We start from the raw sequence: 22179 nt of genomic DNA on the forward strand, positions 1-22179 counted from the left end.
GCCTACATTTATAAAGTAGGATTATAACTTATTGGGGCTGGAGAGATGGCTCAGTGGTTAAGAACACTGGCTGTTGTCACAGAAGACTCAGGTTCAGTTCCCAGAACCTACATGGCACCACACAACTGTCTGCAATTCCAGTTCCAGGGAAACCGGCACCCTCGCACAGACATGCATACAGGCAAAACGTCAGCTGACATAAGTAAGCAAATAAATAAATAAATACCACTTATATTGAGCTGTTATGATTTTACAAACAAATACTTTCTTTCCTTGGGCTCCTAGAATAGTTGATTCAGCATACAACTGGATCAACTCTGGGCTAAAGTATATGATTACTTTAACACTTCAACTTTCCTGTATTTTTTATTATGACTTTTGTTTGGTTTTGAGACTGGCTTTCGCTATATTGTCTAGGCTGAACTTGGACTCTTTCTTGTCTCTGCTTCGCCAGTGCTGGGATCATGACCGCCTAATTGTTCTCCTGTCTTGCCAATATCCTCTCTGTTTTTTTATGCACAGTATTGTCAACTAAAGTTCAAAAAGCCTGCTAGTGTTCTCTGCTATGCATTGGACCACTTAGGACGAACCTGTTAACGGTTGCTTACCTGCGCATCTATGGGATGCTCCTGTACAATGATAAAAGGAGTCTGAAAACTGTTGAAGGATTTCTGACCCCCTAATGGCCGGTAAAGCTCTGAGAAAAACTATTTATGTCCCTTACAGAAACTGCTTATTTTAAATTAACTCAGCAAAATAGCACATTTAGATACATTTTGAACCATACTAAAGAAAAGCCATTAGTAAGTTCAGCAGCTGTTGTGTTATTTGCAAAGTTTTAACTCGCCAGATTCTGGGGCTCTTCAAGTTTGTCTCTTGACATTATTATTGGTTGTTTGAGGTGGTTGTTGTTGTTGTTGTTGTTGTTGTTGTTGTTGTTGTTGCAGACCCTCCTGATCTTGGGCGCCAGGATTTTGAATTTGGGATTACAGGCAACATTTTCTTGGGACAGACTCACGGGGCTGCTGGTCTAACTCAGTGGTAGAGAGAACACTTGCCTCCTGCATTTGATCCTCACCATCACACAGAGGGGGAGGTGAGTGGAGAGAAAGGAATTGGGGAACAGAAATAACCTATCTGGATAATAAAATCAAATAAGTAAATAAAGGAACAGACAGACAGATAAATACTCACAGCACAAGCTTCCTAGGTCTGGGAGCACAGTGGACTCACCGCTAATCTCGTCAGCAATCTAGCACATCTTTTATAATCTAGGGAAGCCATGGAAGGGTAATAATACATGTAATTAATTGCTATGTATTCGAAAGAAATAACATTATTGTCGCTGATTCCCGTAACAACTGTAGTGTTAAAGGGCCCCTGGTGTGTTAGCTAGGGTACTGTTATTCATTTCTCTGAAAACATGAAGATGTGACACCTTCACTCTAAAGATGAGCAAAAGGTTTCAAACGTGACTTATAGCAGCCAAGGGTTAAGCTCCCCAAACTGCCCTTTCTCCACAAACAATGCTATCATCCACCATCTTTGCCTGGAGTTTTTGGATGGTTAATTGAGCTGTTTTTGTCCATTTGTTTCGTCAACATGATACAACTTGATTAATAATTGATATAGGAGGGCCCAGACCACTGAGGGGTGGTGCCACCCTTGGGAAGGTGGTTCTGGAATATACAAGGAAGCCATGTGGAGTAAGCCAGCTAGCAACGCTCCTCCGTGGCCTTTGCTTCAGTTGTAGCTTTGAAGTTTCTACCCTGGCTCCCATGACGGATGAACGTGACGTGAAAGTGTAAGCTGAGATAAATCTGCCTTCCCCATCACTCCCGGTCAGTGTTCTATCACAGCAACAAGGAAGCAAACTGGAACAAAACTTCTGTGCTTTTTTTTTTTTTCCTAGTCGTTAAATGTAAGGGTTTTTTTTTTTTTTTTCTGAGAAAATTATAAAACTCTAAATCAACATCCGTAGTAAAGTTAAATGCTCAACAAAGTCATGTAGCTGACAAGAAGCACAGTGACTAAAAGTTACTCACTTTAAAAGGAAGTTTTAGATTTAGAACGGAATTTGCAATAGGTGACTCAGCTTAACCAGACACTATTATAACTGGGCATTTTGGATAATAGCCCTTTGGTGCTACGTTTGGAACTATTATTATTAACTCCAGTAACTTAAGTATTCAAAAAAAAAAGCTCATTGCTCATCAGACTATCATCATTCACAAAAACCCAGATTACACTGTACAAATTTATTTATTTCATTTATTTCAAAATAGCTTAGGAAGAGATGTTGACCTGCACCCCATAGACAGCTCGAGTTTTATTTTTTCATTTATGAGAAAAAGTATTTTATTTACACCAAGGAATTTGAGTGATGATAAATGGTTTTAGTTCTGACAAACATTCCAGTCTCTAGGAAAAGCTGACTGGTTTCAGATTTGGAAATATTCCCAACCAGAATGCGCTCTCTCGCTCCTTACGGGCACAGCAGTATGGGCAACCTTGAGCACTGGCCGATTATAAATAGCATCTGATGTTTAGTCTACTATTTTCCACATGGAGCAATTGAAGCATGAGAGGGTAGGCATGTATTGTTGGATAACTTTTTTTTTCTTCTAATGTTTGCCCAGGCAACTTACAGGCTGGCATGGAGCAATCCCTGGTATTGTGATAAAGCCGATGGAAGTGTTTGCTACATTCAGCAGAAAATGTGACAGGCCCTGGAAAAACAGGAAAGAATGCCTATCATAAACAGAGGAGTGTCTTCCAAACAGATTGCTAGCACTCTGTGGATGGAGATGGTGTGACTGTGGTTTCCATCCTTCCTGCTCCTCAAAGAGCTGGCCTGAGAATTCCTCCCTTTACTCAGACTCTATGGGAGGCAGTGAACTCTGGTCTAAGCTCGTTCTACATTCTCAGGGAACCTTCTGGCTAGTAGAACTCTAGAGGAAATGAAAGGGAGCATCCCAGGCTGAAGAAAAATCTGCAGAGAGCCAACCAAGGCAGAGAGACTTTGATCTCTTTTTTAACTTAATGGGAAGTAATGCTTCTAGTGATGATGTCTATTTTTAGTTGAAGCGATGTGTGCTTATTGGTGCAAGGATTATTGCAAAGGAGGCAGGGCTTTGAAACTGCACCAAAACGTTTCTCCTTCCACCCAGCCCACAGTTAGCTTCCCAACACTCAGTGGCCACTTCTTTCTCTTGGGCTGGTTCCACTCCCTGTTAGCAGCTTTTCTTGGCAGGTATCCCATGGCCCTAGTGTCTCTAACCTCTTTAGGTCTCCAAGGCAATCTGGACTTCGCTCTCACAGCTTCACACCATGGCCTCTCCGGGCCTCCCTGCAGAGATACCCTACTCCTGCCAAGCCTTCATCTATGGGGGCCATACCTAATCAAACCATCACAGAATCTGCGAAGGCTTAGAGTGGGGGCGGGATGTGTTTTAAAGGAGAAGAGCACGGTCATGAGGAACCCACTGAACCAGGCTATAGTGGGAGAGGATGGGCAGAAGGTGTGGATGAACTAGGGATGGAGGGTACACTTAGGAAGGTCTGCGTTTGGCCAGTGAACTAGAAAGGTGTGTGAATAAATGGCCAACAGCCTTCAAGGACACACTGAAGGATTTAGACTGTACTTCAGCCAGGGCAGCACTGGGGTTTTATAAACAGGAAACAGAGCAGACAGACAAGCATATCTGTCTCTCTGTCTCTCTCTGTCTCTCTCTTTCTCTCTCAATGCTCTTTTGTGTATTTTTGAAGTAGCAGTTTAATTATAACATTTCTCCTTTCACTTTCCTCCCTCCAAACAGTCCCATTCTTCTAATGGTCTCTTTTTTCATCAATTGCTACTATATGTACACACACACACACACACACACACACACACACACACACACACACACACACAAACATATATATATTGTTCAGTCCATATTTTGGTGGTCATGTTGGAGAGACTTTATGGGTGTATGGGTACAGCTTCTGATGTCATGAGGAAACACAGTTCAGAAAGGTCCCTGACCCTCGTGCTCTTACGATCGCTCCACTCCCTTTTCTGCAATGTCTTCTTAGGTGTTGGAGTGTTTTGTAGATATAGTCTATGCCACTCATAAGAACAGATGCTAGAGTGTCTTGTAACACAATTTTGCTCTTCATATTAACTTCATGAATCATTTTCAAACAATTTATTGTCCAAGTTCTAGAAAAGCACAGGATGGTGTACACACACTGCTCACGTCTCCCCAACTAACAATCCCAGCTGTCGTTTACTGTGTTACATCCCTGGCTCATAAAAGGAGAAAAACATGGTGTTCCTTATATGTTTTCTTTTTTTCTACTTAATCAAATCTGAGAGTTGTATCTGTTAATTATCATATTAAATTAGTTCTTTTTGCTGAGACAAAGTGTCATGTATCGAGATCCTCCTGTCTTCCCAGCCTAAGCACTACAATTACGTTCAGTGCAAATACACCCATCTGTTGACTTTCAAATGCTGTTGCTGAGTGTCATACAGAGACACCTGCAGATAAGGAAGTGGCCGTGTTAGAGCAGGTGTGCCTTGCTGAGGAAAGTGAGTCACTGTGGGGACAGGATTTCAGGTCTCCTCTGCTCAGGCTACACCCAGTGTGTCACACATTTTTTCTCTGCTGCCTAATACAGAGCCCTCAGCTCTTCCAGCACCATGTCTACCTGCATTCTGACATGCTTCCTGCCTTGATGATAATGAACTGACTCTCTGAAACCTTAAGCCAGCTCCAATGAAATGTTTTCCTTTGTAAGAGTTGGCTTGGTCATGGTGTCTCTGTAGAGCAATGAAACCATAAGACACGTGATTCTCAGGAAATCGTTACTCCTACTTTTCTCTAAAATACCCTTTATATTCTGTTGTTTATTGAGTTCTGATGCACACTACAGTTCATACAAGTTAATAACAGTTGACTGAAACACAGATGAGCTACAAGCACCTTCTAGACATTGATCTCCGTAGCTCCATTGTCGACTGGATTCTATACAGTCTTTTTTTTTTTCTTTTTAATTGAGTCACTGATATAGCATATGCTTACCTGTGAAATGCTTTATGAATTTGTCTTTCAAGGTCAGGTCTCTTGGGAATATTTCTGAGAAGAAAAACAAGTGGACTTTGTAATTTCCAGGATAGATTTCCGCTATTAAAACATAAATATAGCACAAACACATAGATCCATGTAGTGTGCAAAGCATATCTCAAATCCCTTGCTCTGACCTAATGATGCCCCAGGGTTCTGGAGCTCAAGCAGAACTTCCTGCTTTCTCGACCTTCCCCAACCCCAATGAACCAACCCTACAGACTGCTCACCAATGTAGAGCTACAGCTATGGCTGAATGCCTTACTTTCTGGCTGCCCAGAGATTCTCCAACCCTGTGATTTCTAGCCTCAGTGAATAGCAGCATTCTTTAACTCTTGCATAGCTCTGGTGGTATGAATGACAATAGCCCCCAATAAGCCCTTAGGGAGTAGCATTATTCAAATGCATGGCCTTCTTAAAGTAGATGTGGCTTTGTTGGAGGAAGTGTGTCACTAGAGCATGGACTTAATTTAAGGACTCAGAAGCTCAAGCTAGGTCCATGGGTTCACTTGCTCTTCCTGCCTGTTGATCCAATTGTAGAACTCTCAGCTACCTCTCCAGTACCATGTCTGTCTAGGTGCCACCACGCTTCCCACCATGATTATAATGAACTAAATCACTGAACTGTAAGTCACCCCCCAGTTAAATGTTTTCCTTCATAAGAGTTGTTGTGATCACAGTATTTTATCATAGCAACAAAACCCAAATGTAGACAATAGCCTACCTCAAGAAACTATGCTTAACTGCACTTTTTCCTCTCCACTCCAGACTATGAGTGAGTTTACATACTCTATATCCAAATACTCATCTGGGTTTTTGCATTTCTATTATTAACTCTGGCTGGCCCAGATATCATACTTCTGTGACTGTGATTAGAGAACAGCCTCCTAATCTGTCTTGTCTTCCCTTTAATTCTTTTCCCATGACAGAAGCCAGAGCAAGGGGGCTGAGATGCTCTTGAGATCATTTATGAGACTGACCCGCTTACATGGCTTTAGCTTGGAATGAAACAACTTAAAGAGCAGGTTTCACTTCAGACTTCACTGGTACCCACCAGCACATGCCATCCAGAAAAAATGCAGTTTTTTAAACCCACTAGGAGCACACACACACACACACACACACACACACACACACAGTAGAGAAATAAAATAAACTTAAAGAATACTAACACCTGGGGGTCTGTTGCCTGTTGTATATTTACTTTTTTCTTACAAAGCCAAAACTAACAAAAAAGACCCCATGATTTTCACGTATTTATTTTGTATATTGCTGACATGTGTAATAGAAGATGTACATGACAGTCAGAGGACAAGTTCTCTTCTTCCAGAATGTGGGTCCCAGATATCAAACTCAGATGTCAGGCTTAACAGCAAGCACCCTTACTCACTCAGCCCTCACTGGCCCTACCAACTGTGCATTTAGACTTAGGATATTTTCCTTACATATTGACTTCTTTAGAAACCACACATACTATGGATGAAGCATGAAAGGCACATTTGTCACCCCTACTTGAATCAGAGTTCATGGAGACTGAGCAATGTTGTTGGAGTCTCAGGGGAAGTGAGAGCCCTTTATACCCCAGGAGGGGAGGAAGAATGTGTGAGAACCCTTCTTGTAGAAAAGCTACCTTTGCCAGCAGTGTGTGAGCTCAGAGCCTGCGTGTGAGAAGGGAAAGAAGGCAATAATTCAGGGATCCAAGCTGTGCTTCTCTGTGGCAGTGAACACAAGCATTTTAGAAATAATCAAAAACTACTTGTTTGGAGCATTTACTATGCAAGCATTAAGATTTAAGTTCAAATCTTCAGTCCCCATGTAAAATGCCTATTGTTAATGTTCAAACCTATAACCCCATCACTGAGGGGAAGGGATAGACAAACCATGGCTGGCTAGTCTAACCAAAAAGCCACACTTCTGATTCAGAGACGCCATCTCAAGGAAATAAGACAGAGAATAATAGAATGAGTTGCCCAATGTCTTCCTCTGACTCACATGTATACACATGTACATATATACACCTGAACAATCACATGCATACAGCAGAAACACTGATGTAACACACAGAAAAATAAAAACTATTCGATACTATTTCCATCATCTACAAATTGCGTATGTGATAAAAAATATAGTGCTATCAAATGAATTGCTTTTTAATACGCAAAGCTTTACTTCTTACTACATGTTCCACTGACTAGTGGATGTATCTTGGAGCTCCTTGTAAATACAACATCATACTTTTCCAATGGGATATGGTATGATTGGGGAAGTTCCCATGTTGTATGCAGTGTCCATGTCTGCTTATGATCTACAGAGTAGTTGTGGCCACTTTCTCAGACTCTAAATACAGAGAAAAATAGATGCATTTCCCTTAAGAAATGACACAATCCAGTCAGACTTGTACATCTGTGGTTGTTGCATCTTGAGACTCGACCACTATATACCGAGTATTTGAGGGAAAGTGTGTCAGAATTAAATGTGTGCAGACTGGTCATTATTCCTTAAACAATGTTTAATAATACTACTTATATAATGTTTAAGTGATGGTCAATGTTACAAGTAATCTAAAATAAGTTCAGGCATTCGGGAGGCATGTGTATGTTCTATGAAAATACTACAGCAGGTTATATAAAGACTTGAGCTGCTGTGTATCATGGCAACCACAGAGGATTTTTGGAAACCATCCTCTATAGACACCAAGGAGAGACTGTACTGTTTCAGTTGTCCAGAGCGACCACAACAAATTTTCAGAAACTGGACGCCAACCATTACTAGAAATGATTGTCTAATAATTCTGGAAGCCAAAAGTCTGAGATCAGGATGTCAGCTGGACCATCCTCTGTGAAGGCTCAAAAGAAAGCTCTCTCCAGTCTCTTTTCAGTTTCTATAGTTCCTGGAAATCTACAAGTCTTGCTTTTGTCTCCAGAGGGTACTCTCCTTTATCTCTGAAGCTTCATATTACCATCATCTTGTAAGGATTTCGGTGAAGCTGAATCAAGGGTCCTTTCTTTCATACTCTGACCTCACTTTAACTAACTACATATACGGTTGTCCTACTTCCCAATAGAGTCATGTTCCCTGCTGCACAGGGCTAGAACATATTTCAGGAAAGTATGCAATTCGACTCATATGGAAATCTGAGCCCAAGAAACAAACTGAATTTTATAATGTGAGAGTTTATTACAATTCTTTGAGAAAGAGATTAGCATTGGTCAAGTTGGCTATTGTGTGCTGTAAAGATATACCTACAGCATGCCCTGAATATTACAACACAGCTGAAAAGCATGATGCTGGCCTACAATCCCATGTCATGAAGATGAGTTGAAGGAATTCAACAAAGACCTAAAAACAGAAATAGAAAAAATAGAAAAACAACAAGTAGATGCATCCCTGGAAGTGGAAAACCTAGAAAGAAAAGGAACTACAGATGCAAGCATCACCAAGAAAATACAAGAGATAGAAGAGAGAATCTCAGGAATAGAAGATGTCATTAAAGATATTGACAATGATCAAAGAAAATACAAAGCATAAAAAACTAACCCAAAACATTGAAGAAATCCAAGGCACAATGAGGATAGAGTTAATTCATATTTGTCTACAACATAGTAAGTGCATTTTGTGGCATAAAGATATATCCCAAACCACATACACTTATTGGTATGTAAGCGCCTTAGATAATCAAACATAATGGTTATGTCATCTAGAATAAAATAAACTACTTATAAAATCCATATTTAATCATGTTTATTTATAAATCATCATTATCCTAATAATTGTAATTCCATTAGCCTGCCCACGACCAAGAATATAGCCACCAGTGAACACACTTCTTCACTGAACATGAGAGAGGAGTCAAATTATTTCTGAAGAAAGATCAGATCCTATCAAGTTTTGTTTTAGTTTCATGTGAAGGTGGAATTTATACTAAAGGGAAGTTATTTCTACTTTCAGATGTGGGAAAGAAAGAAGTGGTCCTACGGAAGGCCAGGAGGAAACCTCTCGGTGAGGACAAATTTCATTCCTAACTGGAGTGGTCCAGGGAAATCGCTTGGTGGGAAGCCATTCCCTAGAAGTTTCATACATATTTTCTGGAAGACAAGGAGGAAAAGGTCTTGTCATCAAAACGGTTCTTTGATCTACTGGAAACTTTGATTCAGCAGTGAGAGAAGGGTCAGGGGAAGAGGGAGAGACAGAGAGAGAGAGGACAATCAGGAACACGTGATTACCAAGGTCACCAAGGAGTTGCCTTGGTCATGGTGTCTGTTCACAGCAATGAAGCCCTAACTAAGATAACCTCTCTCTGTTATCTTTTTATTTGCCTTCAACAGTTTGTGTTGATTCCTTCCCATATGCTTCTAAGCCTTTATGTTTTTTTTAAAGTAATTCAAAAGTAGTTCATGTTTTTTCTTCATATTTTTCTCAATGAGTTTTAAAAGCTCTAGAACTAGCATCTTTTTCCTTCCACATGAAGCAGCCTATTAATCAGCTAAAAGGCTCTCCAGAACACCAAGAGAACAGTAAACAGAATCAATTTCCATGAAAATTAGGGGCTGTGGTCTGGACTTTACAAAACAGTGCCACACTCTACAGGGTTCTCCCAGGACCAGCTCCAGTAGGGTTCTGGGACATTCTTGGGCTTCTGTGTGGTGCTGGTGGTTGCATAGGTTGTTTGGCCTCCAGTGCTAACTAGGCCATAACACAAAACACAGCACTGCCTTCAGAACTGAATACTAGGCAATAGTGTGGCAGGCTACATCTACCTGTGAACAGGCTTAGAAATGCATGTTACTGTGCCTGGCTTTACTTGGATACTAGGGATTTGAACTTAGTTCCTCCTCGTGCTGGTGCCCTCTGAGCTCTCTCCATTGGATACTTCTGTAATTTTCCATCTACTGCTTTCTTCTTAAGTTTTCATTGAGTTACGTGTGTGGCTGTTTTCCCTTTACGTGTATCTGTGCACCATGTGCATGAAGTGTGTGCCTTCAGATGCCAGAAGAGGCCATTGGATCACCTGGGACTGGGGTTATGGACAGTTGTGAATCACAATGTGAATGCCGAGAATCAATCCTATGTTCTCTCCAATATCAGTCAGTGTTTTAACCACTGAGATGCATCTTCAACTTTCATGTAATACTTTGAAACCTTGAGTGGCCATAGGTATTCAAATACTTTAACAGTAAGGATAAGGCCAGAGCTACTGTGCTTCAAGTTTCCACAGAGATTGGAGGAAAACATCACCTGCCTATCTGCCTCCTAACATCAGCAATGTTCTTAGAAATCTGCACCTATGGGACCTCATGAAATTACAAACCATATATAAGGCTAAGGTCACTGTTAAGACAAAATGGCAGCTTACATATTGGGAAAGGATCTTTACCAATTCTACATCAGAAAGAGGGCTAGTATCCAATATATACAAAGAACTCAGAAAGCTAGACTATAGAGAATTAAATAATCCTATTAAGAAATGGGGTACAGAGCTAAACAAACAATTCTCAACTAAGGAACATCAAATGGCTGAGAAGCACCTAAAGAAATGCTCAATATCTCTAATCATCAGGGAAATGCAAATCAATACAACCCTGAGATTCCATTTCATACCAGTTAGAATGGCTAAGATAAAAAATTTCAGGTGACAGCAGATGCTGGCGAGGATGTGGAGAAAGAGGAACACTCCTCCACTGTTGGTGGAGTTGTAAGCTGGTACAACCACTCTGGAAGTCAATCTGATGGTTCCTCAGAAAATAGTACTACCTGAAGACCCAGCCACTCCTCTCCTGGGTATATACCCCAAAGATGCTCCAACATCTAACAAGGACACATGCTCCACCATGTTTATAGCAGCCTTATTTATAATAGCCAGAAGCTGGAAAGAACTCATATGTCCATCAACAGATGAATGGATACAGAAAATGTGATACATTTACACAATAGAGTACTACTTAACTATTAGAAACAATGACTTCATGAAATTCATAGGCAAGTAGATGGAACTAGAGACTATCATCCTGAGTGAGGTAACCCAGTCACAAAAGAACAGACATGGTATGCACTCACTGATAAGCAGATACTAGCCCCAGAAAGCTTGGAATACCCAATACCCAAGAAACAATTAAGAGACAATATGAAGCTCAAAAAAGAAGGAAGGCCAAATGGTGATACCTCAGTCCTTCTTAGAATAGGGAATACAACATTCATGGGAGAAAATGCAAGTCAAATAGAGGAACGGGGATTGAAAAAAAGATCACTCAGAAGCCACCCCACCTAGGGATCCACCACATATGCAGTCACCAAACCCAAGCACTATAGCTGGTCCCAAAAAGTACTTACTGGCTAGAACTAGGCAGAGATGCCCCCTCAGGGACTAGGCTAGAGTCATATAGATATAGCTGAACATGTTTGCAGCTAACCATCAACCATCCAAACCCTCCAAAACTCCCATGGAGTAAAATACCAACCTCTGTGTGCACTTTGAGAGACCTATTGATCCAGTTGTATGTGTAGCTGAAGATAGCAGTGTCTGGCATCAATGTGAGAAGAGAATTTGTTCCAGAGAGGGCAGGTTGTCCCAATGCAGGGGAATGACAAGGCAATGGGGTGGAGAGGGGGAGCAGAAGGGAGTGCAACTTTGTGAAGGCAACTGGAGGGAGATGGGAGCAGGGCAGGGTAAAGAGATAACATCTGAAATGTAAATACAGAGTATCTAATTAAAAAAAGATTTAAAAAATCTGCACCTAAGCATTTGAGAGTTTTTCTACAGCTATAAAAATAAAAATTTTTAAAAAGCAAAGAAGAAAAATGTATGATTAAAATGAAATTTTGGGGCTAGGAAGATGGTGTAGTAGCTCGCTGATAAGACTAAGACCTAAGTTTAATCCCTGGGACCCACATGATAGGACTGACTGCTACATGTTGTTCTCTGAGCTTCACATGCGTGCTCCACCAAATACACACCCATGCACACGCATACACACACAAATAAATAGGTATCATGAAAAAAAATTAAAGGGATTTGAAAACCCGTAACTTGCCTAGATAATCTCTGGTTTAAAAGTAATGTTCTGGGGAGAAAGAAACACCGGGCAAGTCTATCAACTTCCTGCCTGGACTTTCTCTCCTGTGTGGTAAGATAAATGGGTCCTTCCAGCAGATAACAATTACTGCCAAAAGCACTGTGAACAGGGGGAGATTCATTCACCCAAGTGTGCTCTGGCTGCTCGTAATGAGTGTTTATGATCAGAGCATCTGGCTACTGGGCCCAACAGACAGCAGACATCTGGTTGTAGTGCCTGCCAAATACAAAAGTGGAGCAAAATCATATGTATCCTTCCCACCTTGACCCCTTCCCACACCAACAGTTCTCAGCGACACAAATAGCTATAAGCTATTCTGCAAATAAAATATATCAACACGTGGTAAAACCAAAGGGGACGGTCATGCTTGTTTGACTCTTTCCTTGTGCAGATGTACAGCAAAGCATCAGGCTGTGAGCCCTACTCATGTTTAATTAAAACGTGTTAAGGAAGAACCCACATAACTAACAAGGGTGGCACGTGTCAGTGATCTTGCCACTCAGAAAGCTGAAGGAGGAGGACCAGGGCTTAAGTTCAGAGTGGACTGTATTGCAAAACTCCATCTTAAAGAAACCAACAGGTTATATGTTCTTCTTTTTTTGTAAAGATCTGTTTATTTATTGTAAATAAGTACACAGTAGCTGTCTTCAGACACACCAGAAGAGGGCATCAGATCCCATTACAGATGGTTGTGAGCCACCATGTGGTTGCTGGGAATTGAACTCAGGACCTCTGGAAGGGCAGTCAGTGCTCTAACCACTGAATCATCTCTCTAGCCCCAGACTATACTTTCTAATATGCAAAGTAGCAAAAAATACTTTCATCATTTCATTCAGAAGAAATTGTCCAGCACCTTGCATTATAATAAGAGAATGTGGATTACATAAAATAGAAATCCATTATTCTGCAAGTGCCAGCAGTATCCAAATATACCTAGGATATTTTTGAGATTTTTTTTATAAACATAACTATGAGACATGTTTAGCTATTTTTAAACACTGAGAGATGTAAAGAGAAAAAGATCGGATACTGGAAAATACGTACAGGCTCCTCAGCCCTGCTCCCTGATGTACAATCTTAGGAATCTCCAAGAGAATCCTGTTTTTTGCCTGCTATTGATTTGAATAAGGATTAGAAGACTTTAGAGTGTTTCAGGATTGGAAAGGGTCACCAGAAACAAGAAGTCAAGATAAAGGGCTGGTCCCAGGGAAAGGAGGAGGGTTAATGCCAAAGATCAGTGATTTGATCAATCCTACTGGTGTAAAAACCTCCACAAAATCTTCAAGATGGTGGGATTTTAGAGCTTGAAGAGAGCTGGGTACATGGATAGCAGTGGAGGGTAACTTTCACTCACAAGGCATGGCCGTGAAAAGCTTTCCCAGCCTTGATTTTTTAACCCTTTTTTATGATAAGCAAAGGTAGGTACAGTATAATTAAACCAGTTTGTAGCTATTTATCAAGAAAATCAGACTGGAGTTAGCACTTGTGCAAAAGACTAGAAGTGGAACTAGGATGCTGTCTCAGTTAGGGTTTGCTGCTGTGCACAGACACCATGACCAAGGCAACATTTTAAAGGACAACATTTAATTGGGGCTGGCTTATAGTTTCAGAGGTTCAGTCCATTGTCATCAAGGCAAGCATGGTGGCATCCAGGCAGATGTGGCACTGGAGGAGCTAAGAGTTCTACATCTTCATCCAAAAGCAGACAGGAGAAGACTGGTTTCCAAGCAGCTAGAAAGAGGGTCTTAAAACCACTCCCACAGTGTCACATTTCCTCCAACAAGGCTACACCTTTTCATAGTGTCACAGAGGCTATTGTGAATCACATCTCACAGAGGTGCACACCTGACCTAGACTGCAGACAAAGTACCTTCCACACCACACACAGAAAGCCACCACAGCCACCCACACCCCTTCATGCAATCCCCCCACACACACACATACATAGTCAAACCAGTTTTCTTAAACAAGTAATCCCTGCCTTTGCACCACGGCTCCTTTCCCCCAGACCAGTTGCTGTCTTATATGGAATCTTCTCCTCTGTCAACACATGCCTTAATTCCCAACAGGTGATCCATTTGGAGTTAAATAAATACAATACTTTGTTTGGAGCACATTTTCAAGATATCTTGATTTTGTATTTTCTCATAATGCAACCCTAGTTAATACCAAATGAATTAATTTAATTTTCTCTGTTCAGGGGCAGGTTGACTCCATTTACATGCAACAGTCAAAAAATGTCAGGTGCTTTGAACTGAGAGTAAGTGTGAAGTAAGATCAGAGTTGGGCTCTGTCCCCACATGGACAGTGTCAGGATAAAGCTGGATTTGAGCACACCAGCTGGTGTCAGTGCAGAGTAGACTGTGAGCTGCTTGTTCAGAGAAAACGCTGTGGTTTTGATATCACAGAAGTCTTCCATTTTGCCTGCTGGGGCAGAAGAGTGTGGAAAGGCAGTTTGTTTGTAACCATAAATCTGAAATGTGCAAACAGAATTGCCATCAGGCAAAGATAAAGAAAGCATATTGGAGAACACACCCGAACAGGTGGGAAGGATGGAGTGGGACAGCATCTGTACAGATGAGCCTGTGATTGTCACTAATCACGAAAAGAGAGACATTCAAAAAAGTAGGAATGTCTTGAAGAGAGAGCATAGCCTTCAGTCATCTTAAATGTTTAAGTGAAAAGTATATCAATCTGCCTATAGCCTCTTTTCCTTTTCTGTCTGATTCCTAGTCCAACACTGCCTTCAACTTAGGACTTCTTGGAAAAGTCAAGAGAAGCCAGGGCGGATTTATAATTGGAGAGGGGCCACTTCCCACATTACTTAATAAAGAATGTCATTTGCAACAGTTTAGAATAACCTCCCTAAAGGCATCTTCAGTTTCTTTTGAGGCTCCACCACCAGCATGATCTTACGTTTACACAACCCCTCTGCGGCTCTGACTTTAGAAATTCTATAGAATTGATGGAAGAGTGTATAGGTCACAAAAGGGGAAGTAACAAAGCCAACGTTTTCTTTTATACTTCTGTTTCCTCACATCTCACGACAACTTCCTTCTGATCTCAAAGTCCTCCACACTCTTTCCTGTCCTATCACATCTCACTTTCAGCCTTCTGACCTTGTCTGCACTTCAACGCGTGAGCACCTACAACCCCCTTTTTAGGATGGAGTGTGGGGTACGGCTCCTTCCTGTTATTGTGATGCTGAGCTAGTATCAGGGGTCAGGAAGAGAGACCGAAGGAACACACACATCAATTCTCACCCAAGTCAGAAGCAGAAATACTGTAAGGGGGACAGAGGTCATTTGAAGGTCACTACAGCAGGAGAGCATTTGGATCCAGGAGGTGGGAACAACAGTAACGGGGCACAGCAGATTCCAGGTGGGAACAACAATAATGGGGCACAGCAGATTCCAGGCAGTTTGAGGCACCAGTTACTAGCAAAAGTGAACTGGAGAATGAAAATAAAAAACCTCGCAATCAAAAGTCTGTCAAAGAGACCTCAGATACTGTTGCATGACAAATTCAATTGAAAAATGCATTCATGAATGGCAGACAGGCTATTGGGGAGAAGGAAAGGCCACAGGTGCCTAATCACTAGTGCTCCTGGGAGCCAAACACCCCACCACCACCACCTCTGATCAAACAACAGTTCTAGGGAGGGAGTCCTGGCGAGTAATTCTTGTCCCAGGCATTGTATTTACTGTCCCTTATGCTTGGGAATGGCCCTCCCACCTCCAGCCTTGCCTTTGATTTAGGGAAGGAAGGTGGCTAGCTTACTTAAAGTGGACAATGTACAACTCTGTGCCATAATACCGTGAACTCCATAGCTGGCTTTCCTGGTGTACAAATCAGAAACTGCTTGGAATCTTGGAAGTGACAATGTGCCAAACAGATGACTGAGGACTGGTACCTTCTGAATAGCTTCAATTTGGGGTCTGGTGGGTCCGTCAGCTGATCACCACTGCCCAGTGATTCAATCTTATCTATGTAATGAAGCCAGCACAAAAACTCAAAAGCTCCAAGTGCAGGGTAATGACTCATGGGGTGGGGTGGGATTTTTGCTCATACATGCCCCTCCCTCTATACCCCACATCCTATGCATGTCTTCATCAACTGTGGTACCATTTATGAGTCACTACAGCAAATTAGTACCTGGTATGGGAACCTTGATTCTTACTTAGCCAGAGGTTCAGAATCACAAGTAACCACCCAGAGATGGCAGCTGGCAATGGAAGCAGTGACAGAGTGACAGTCTTAGAGACCGTCCTCAACTTGTGGGTTCTGACTCTCATCTCTAAGAGATGGCAAATGCCAGAAGCAAGTTAAATTACAACCCCAGCTGGTGTTTACTGCAGAACCGTGGTGTGCAGGGAAATCCACCACAGTGCAGTGCCAGAGATGATCCGTGAGCTCACGGGCCCAGAGGAGAAGCTGCATCTGAGGTAGTCTATTCATGTGCATCAAGAATTCCAGAACTTAAGTCTAAAACACATGGGCAGGGAGGAAGGAAATGAAAGGGATGGAGAAAAATCCAAGAGACTTCTGCTTCCCTCGAGTGATAACTCCGTGGGAGCTCCGGGACATTCTAAACCACCCCTGGGCGTGGTCTTCTCACCAGCTCAAGCTGGGTGATATTGGAGGTTCTGTTTTAGACTCGCACCGGGCAATTGCAGGCTTGCCCTCAGGGATAGCAGTCCTCAGCCTGGAGGACGCGGGATGAGTGATGACCCCTTGCTGCTCCTGTGAGAACGTCCAGATGGGAACTTGTCTTCTCTGTCTTCATGTCCTTGCTTTCCCCTGATCTATGTCGAGATTTCCATTCACAGACAGACTCAGATGTAGCCAGTCACCCTTTCTCTCGCCGTGTAAACAAGATATAAAAACCCAAACATGAGGCAGAAGGCGGTGGACTGTGAGGATGAGCCACTCACTTCCTTTCAGATTACACTCCTTTTACATCTTCTGTCTTTTGAGAGAAGGAGTATTGTGTGTTGAATCTAGGGTCCCACATATGCTAGGAAAGTGTTCTGCCAAAGAACTGTATCCCACAATTCCCTTTTATGTCTTTAACGGGAGAAATCACACTAGACTAAAATAAAACAGGTAAAGTTTGTGTGTTACCATAAATAATCTTGCAATTTCAGGCTTTTCTCACATTCCTTTTGTCTTCCAAAGCAACACTGAAACCTGAGATAAATATTTTTGTTAGCAATAATCTTTAAGTCGGAGGGGATAACTAGGGTGATATGCCTCCTCCGTACTGGATGCCCCGACTGCCTCATCTGGAGGGCTTTCAGATAAACAGGCTTGTTCTAGACCATCATTGGCTTACTGTGTCCACTTACTTCCCTCTGTCCCCCCACCTGGCTCTCAGTCTGTCCATGTGCCGTCCTCTCTCTCTCCCTGACACGTGCTGTGAAAGGCAGACACACTTGTCTTCCCATCCATCTTCTTAGTCTCAGTTCTCTGAAAGATGTGTACCATGGGAAGTAATTTCTCAGTAGAAGCTACTGGGGTGAACTAGGTATAAATTTTATGCCATCACTGGCAAGATAGGTATGGGTCACCTCTGACCCCAGCACTTGGGATGTGGAGGCAGGAAGAGTTCTGCAAACTCAAGGCCAGCCTGAACTATAGATTGAGTTCCAGATAGCCTAAGCTATAGAATAAAACTTAGAAGACGAAAGGGAGGAAGGAAGGAAGGAAGGAAGAAAGAAAGAAAGAAAGAAAGAAAGAAAGAAAGAAAGAAAGAAAGAAAGGAGGGAACGAGGAAGGAAAAAAGGGAAAAAGAAACTAAAAAAAAAAAAAAAAAAAAAAAGTCCTCACCTCTTATTTTATTAAAAGAAACTGCCTGTTGTCTTAAAACAATGACTTCATGAAACTTGCAGGAAAATAGATGGAACTTGAAAATACCATCCTGAATAATGGAACTCAGTCACAAAAGACATGGTAAGTACTTACTGATAAGTGGTTATTCGCCAAAAAGAAGCTTGGAATGCCTACTGGACAACTCACAGACCATGTGAAGCTCAAGAAGAAGGAAGACCACACTAAAGTGTGGATGCTTCAGTCCTACTGAGAAGGGGGAAGGAAATAATCCCCCGGAAGTAGAGAGTGGGGGGGATCTGGGAGGAAGAGAGAAGGGGGTGGGGGATGGGAAAGGGGGGACAGTTCAGATATGGAAGGAGATGAGGGAGAAGTACAGAGGGTCAGGAATTTGAAAGGAAGTCTGTAGCAGTGGGGGATGGGCAACTGGGAATAGCCACTAGAAAGTTCTAGGTGCCAGGGACTTAAAAGGTTCCCAGGACCCAATAGGGAGAATGTCAACTGAAATACCCAACAAAGGGGAGATAGAACCAGTAGAAACCACATCCAGTGGATAGGCACGGCCCCTGTTTAGGGATGGAGCCACCCACCCTCCTCAAAAATATTAATTCAGAATTCCTCCTATCAAAAAGGAAATGCAGGGACAAGGAAAAGAAGTGCTTTCTGACAGGAGCCTCATATAGCTGTCCTCTGAGAGGCTCTGCTCGCTGGAGCCTGACTAATACAGATGCAAATGCTTGCAGCCAAACATGGGACTGAGCTGGGGACCCCAATGGAGAAGTCAGAGCAAGGACTGAATCCCATAAGAAGAACAAGGGCTCAAAGCTCCCAGGGACTAAACCACCAACCAAGAGCACACATGGGAGACCCATGGCTCCAGCTACATATGGAGCAGAGGATGGTCTTATCTGGCATCACTGGGAGGGGAGTCCCTTGGTCCTGTGAAGGCTGGATGACCCAGGGTAGAGGAATGCTAAGGCACTGAGGCAGGAGTGGAAGAGATTTAGGGGGAGCACCTCGTAGAGGTAAGGGGGGAGGGGATAGGGGATTGTGGAGGGGAAACTGGAAAGGGGGGTAACATTAGAAATGTGAATAAATAAAATAAATAGTGAAAAAATGAAAAGCACAGAAAGAAGGAAGAAAGGAAGTTAGGAGGGAGGGAGGGAGGAAGGGAAGCAAAATGAATGGACGGAGAAGAGAAGGAAGGCAGAAAATAAGGCTCAAGGGAGGGAGGAAGAAAAGGGGGGGAGGAAAGGAGGGAGCCGAAGGGGCCTGGGCTGCCCTGTTATACCTGACCTGAGCGGCCCCTGGTCTTGCTTCATCCTCTCAGCAGTTTTTTTAGTGGGGGCCAGGGTTTTTGCTCTGTGACTACAGGCTTAAGCAAAGGACTCCCCCCCCCAAATGGCTTCTCTCTTCCTTACCACCACCTGCCAGCATCTTACAGTCTTCCCAGCAGTCCTTCCTGTACACCTCCTGCTCCCCAGGCCTCCTTCTTCCCCTTCTCACTCACACAACTCTGTGTACGTTGCGGTACTAGTGCTGTTGTATCCTGACAACTTTTCCCGCCTTCTTCTTAAGCATCTTGGCAGCAGGGATGTCCACAGTTGGTGTGGGAAGAGGTGGTAGTATTTAGGGGCCTTCTAACTGACCCAGGGGAGAACAGAAGGAAAATTGAAATCCACGTGCAAGTCGCCCATCCCCTGGGACCAGCTTGAAGGGGAAAGAAAGGCATTCCAGAATGTTAGGTGCCTGAAGACTGCCACATTAGTTGAACTCCAGAAGACCCAGAGGGGAGGTATTGACAGATGCATAGGTTGTCCATCACCCCGGAAGGCTAGGCTGCAACCCAAGTCTTTCCACAACTGGGTTAATTTATTTCCAAACGTACTCTCATAGTTAGGAAAGAGCACATAAAGCTGTTTGTCGCAGCCGTCCCCCGCCCCCCGCCCCCAGATGAGTTTTGTTGCTGATGTCTGAACCAAATACAGTAAACCAGTTATTTCCTTAACTCAGCCTTCCTGACACCAGCTTGTCCAGCTGTAAAGAGTGGCCAGGCTTTAGAATGGGCAGGTCAGGAGGCAGACGTGGCTTACCTGTGCTCCGGGAGGCTCTAGGAGCCAGGCGAGTCCCTGTCACAGGGAGGGAAAGCTGTGGCAAGAGCTCAGCAACGCGCTCCGCCCTGCGTCCCCGGGGCCGCCCTTGGGTCCCTGGCGGGGACAAAGTCAGAGCCAGAAGCAACAATGCGGGCACCCGGGTGCTGGGCTTAGTGGGCCACATGGCCTGGCGTCTGGAGCGGGGAGATGCAGGCTGGGGTGGCAGTGGGACTTAGAGGCGCGGGTGGCTAAGTCTAAGCGCTCTGGGGCGGGAGGGGGGGTCGGGGGGCGGGGACCGGAGGCGGGGCGGTGCTGGGGGTCCAGGACAACCCAAGATGAGGGCGGATCTGGACTCTGGATCCTCAGTAGCACACGCTGCCTCTCTAGGGACCCCTTTCTTGGTCTCCAGGTTGTGGGGGCTCCGTCTCTTAACTTGTGGGTATCTGGACCATGGCTTCCATTGGCCCATGGGATCAAAAGCAACTTGTAGCTGAACCCTGCAGTGCCACAGGGCTGGCCAGGTGAGCGCACGCGCTGTCCCTGAGTCTAGAGTCCCCATCTGTACAGGGGCCCAGAGATGGCAGAGCCTGCGGTGGCCCAGAAGTAACTGGACGACAGAAGCCAACAGTCTCCACACCAGGGCACACCCAGGTCCCTCTAGACAGGAGACCAGAGATCCTCTTAGCTGGGTTTTTAATTATGGGACTTTTACACAAAGTTTTGTCAGTATTAATATTGAAGAGCGGGAAAGGGCTGTTCACTCTTTAAAATCGGGAGTTTCAGATTAAGTTCCAGATAAAAATCGTCGGGTACGATTTGAGCCATTTTGTCTGCCTGTCTTACTCTGTTACATTAAGTATACACGTCAGCATGCCCGTATTTGATTGCTAATTATCCTCTCATAACTGAGGGCAAAAAGGGGCTCTGTGGTTCTCTAATCATTGGCTGACACAAAATTTCTTTACAAAGAGACCTGTGTGTCTCAACGGAAAAAAATAAAAAGAGAAAAAATTTCCCTCAAGCCTATTACGTTTTCAAACATGCCCAGGAGGCACGAAGCATTTTTATAAGAGCTTTATAGAGTCGCGCCTTTTTCAAGACAATTGTTGTGCGCAGTCATCCTCTCAGGATGACTGAGGACGCAGGAATCGAACCTGTTTCCTAAGCAGGCACCATGGCACGTACGAATTCCACTTCCCAGGCAGCCTTAGAGAGTCCTCAGCAGCAGCAGAAGGAACAAACTTTCTCACGTCTTAAGTGAAATGCTGAGAAATTACAAGTTCACAGACATGAACAAGATTTTCACATTTAAACTTAATTAGAAATATCAGATCGGAAGTTGAGTATTACTTTGGAACACAAGGCGCGGGGAGTGGGGGGGGGAGTGGGGGCGAGGGTGGAGACCGGAGTGTGAAATAACGCTAAGAGAAAAATACAGCAGTGACAGACATGTACACACACCCCCAAGTCGCTGCGAGTGAAAAAAGCTGGATAGCTTTTTTTTTTCTCCTCCTGTGTGCCAAAAGGAAGAAACCAGGGAACTCTTGAAAGTTAGTCGGTCGGGGGCTTGTGTTTGGACAGTGTGAGACACAGCAGGATTTGTTTTCTCTCAAAAGAAAGATGGACTTCATTCCTTTTCCTCTTTGTCCTTACTCTCTCATAGGTTACATTCCAACCACAGTTTCCCCTACCTCCTCCATCCCGGTCCCTCTGACTACCTCTCCTCGCCCCCCCCCCCCAAGATCTCTGCTCTGCCTCCATTTCTCTTCAGAAAAGAGCAGGTCTCCCGGGGATATCAACCGAACACACCATAACAAGTTCCAATAAGACTTGGCACATACCTTCATATCCAGGTTGAATGAGGCAACACAGTAGGACGAAAAGTGTCCTAAAAGCAGGCAAAAGAGTCAAGGCAGCCCCTGCCCTCACTGCTAGAAGTTCCACAAGAGATCTAAGCTATATAACCGCATACACAGAGAGTCTAGGTCAGACCTATATAGGCTTCCTGATCGTTGGTTCAGTCTCTGTGAACACCCATGAACCATGGTCAGTTTATTCTGTGGGTTTTCTTGC

At 43.5% G+C, this 22179-nt stretch overlaps 1 protein-coding gene across 1 annotated transcript; it reads right to left on the minus strand.

Annotated features, from left to right (window-relative positions):
- Positions 1-1206: 1206 nt before the first annotated feature.
- ALKAL1 (ALK and LTK ligand 1) lies at positions 1207-20290 on the minus strand (the record flags this gene model as incomplete). The annotated part of the gene is made up of 4 exons (XM_080938510.1): positions 1207-1271; positions 2649-2729; positions 5073-5126; positions 20107-20290. The coding sequence occupies 4 exons, from the start codon at positions 20288-20290 to the stop codon at positions 1207-1209; spliced, it is 384 nt and encodes a 127-aa protein (XP_080794636.1).
- Positions 20291-22179: the final 1889 nt, after the last annotated feature.

This window comes from Micromys minutus, assembly GCF_963924665.1.
Source record: "Micromys minutus genome assembly, chromosome: 26".
Lineage (NCBI taxonomy): Eukaryota > Metazoa > Chordata > Mammalia > Rodentia > Muridae > Micromys > Micromys minutus.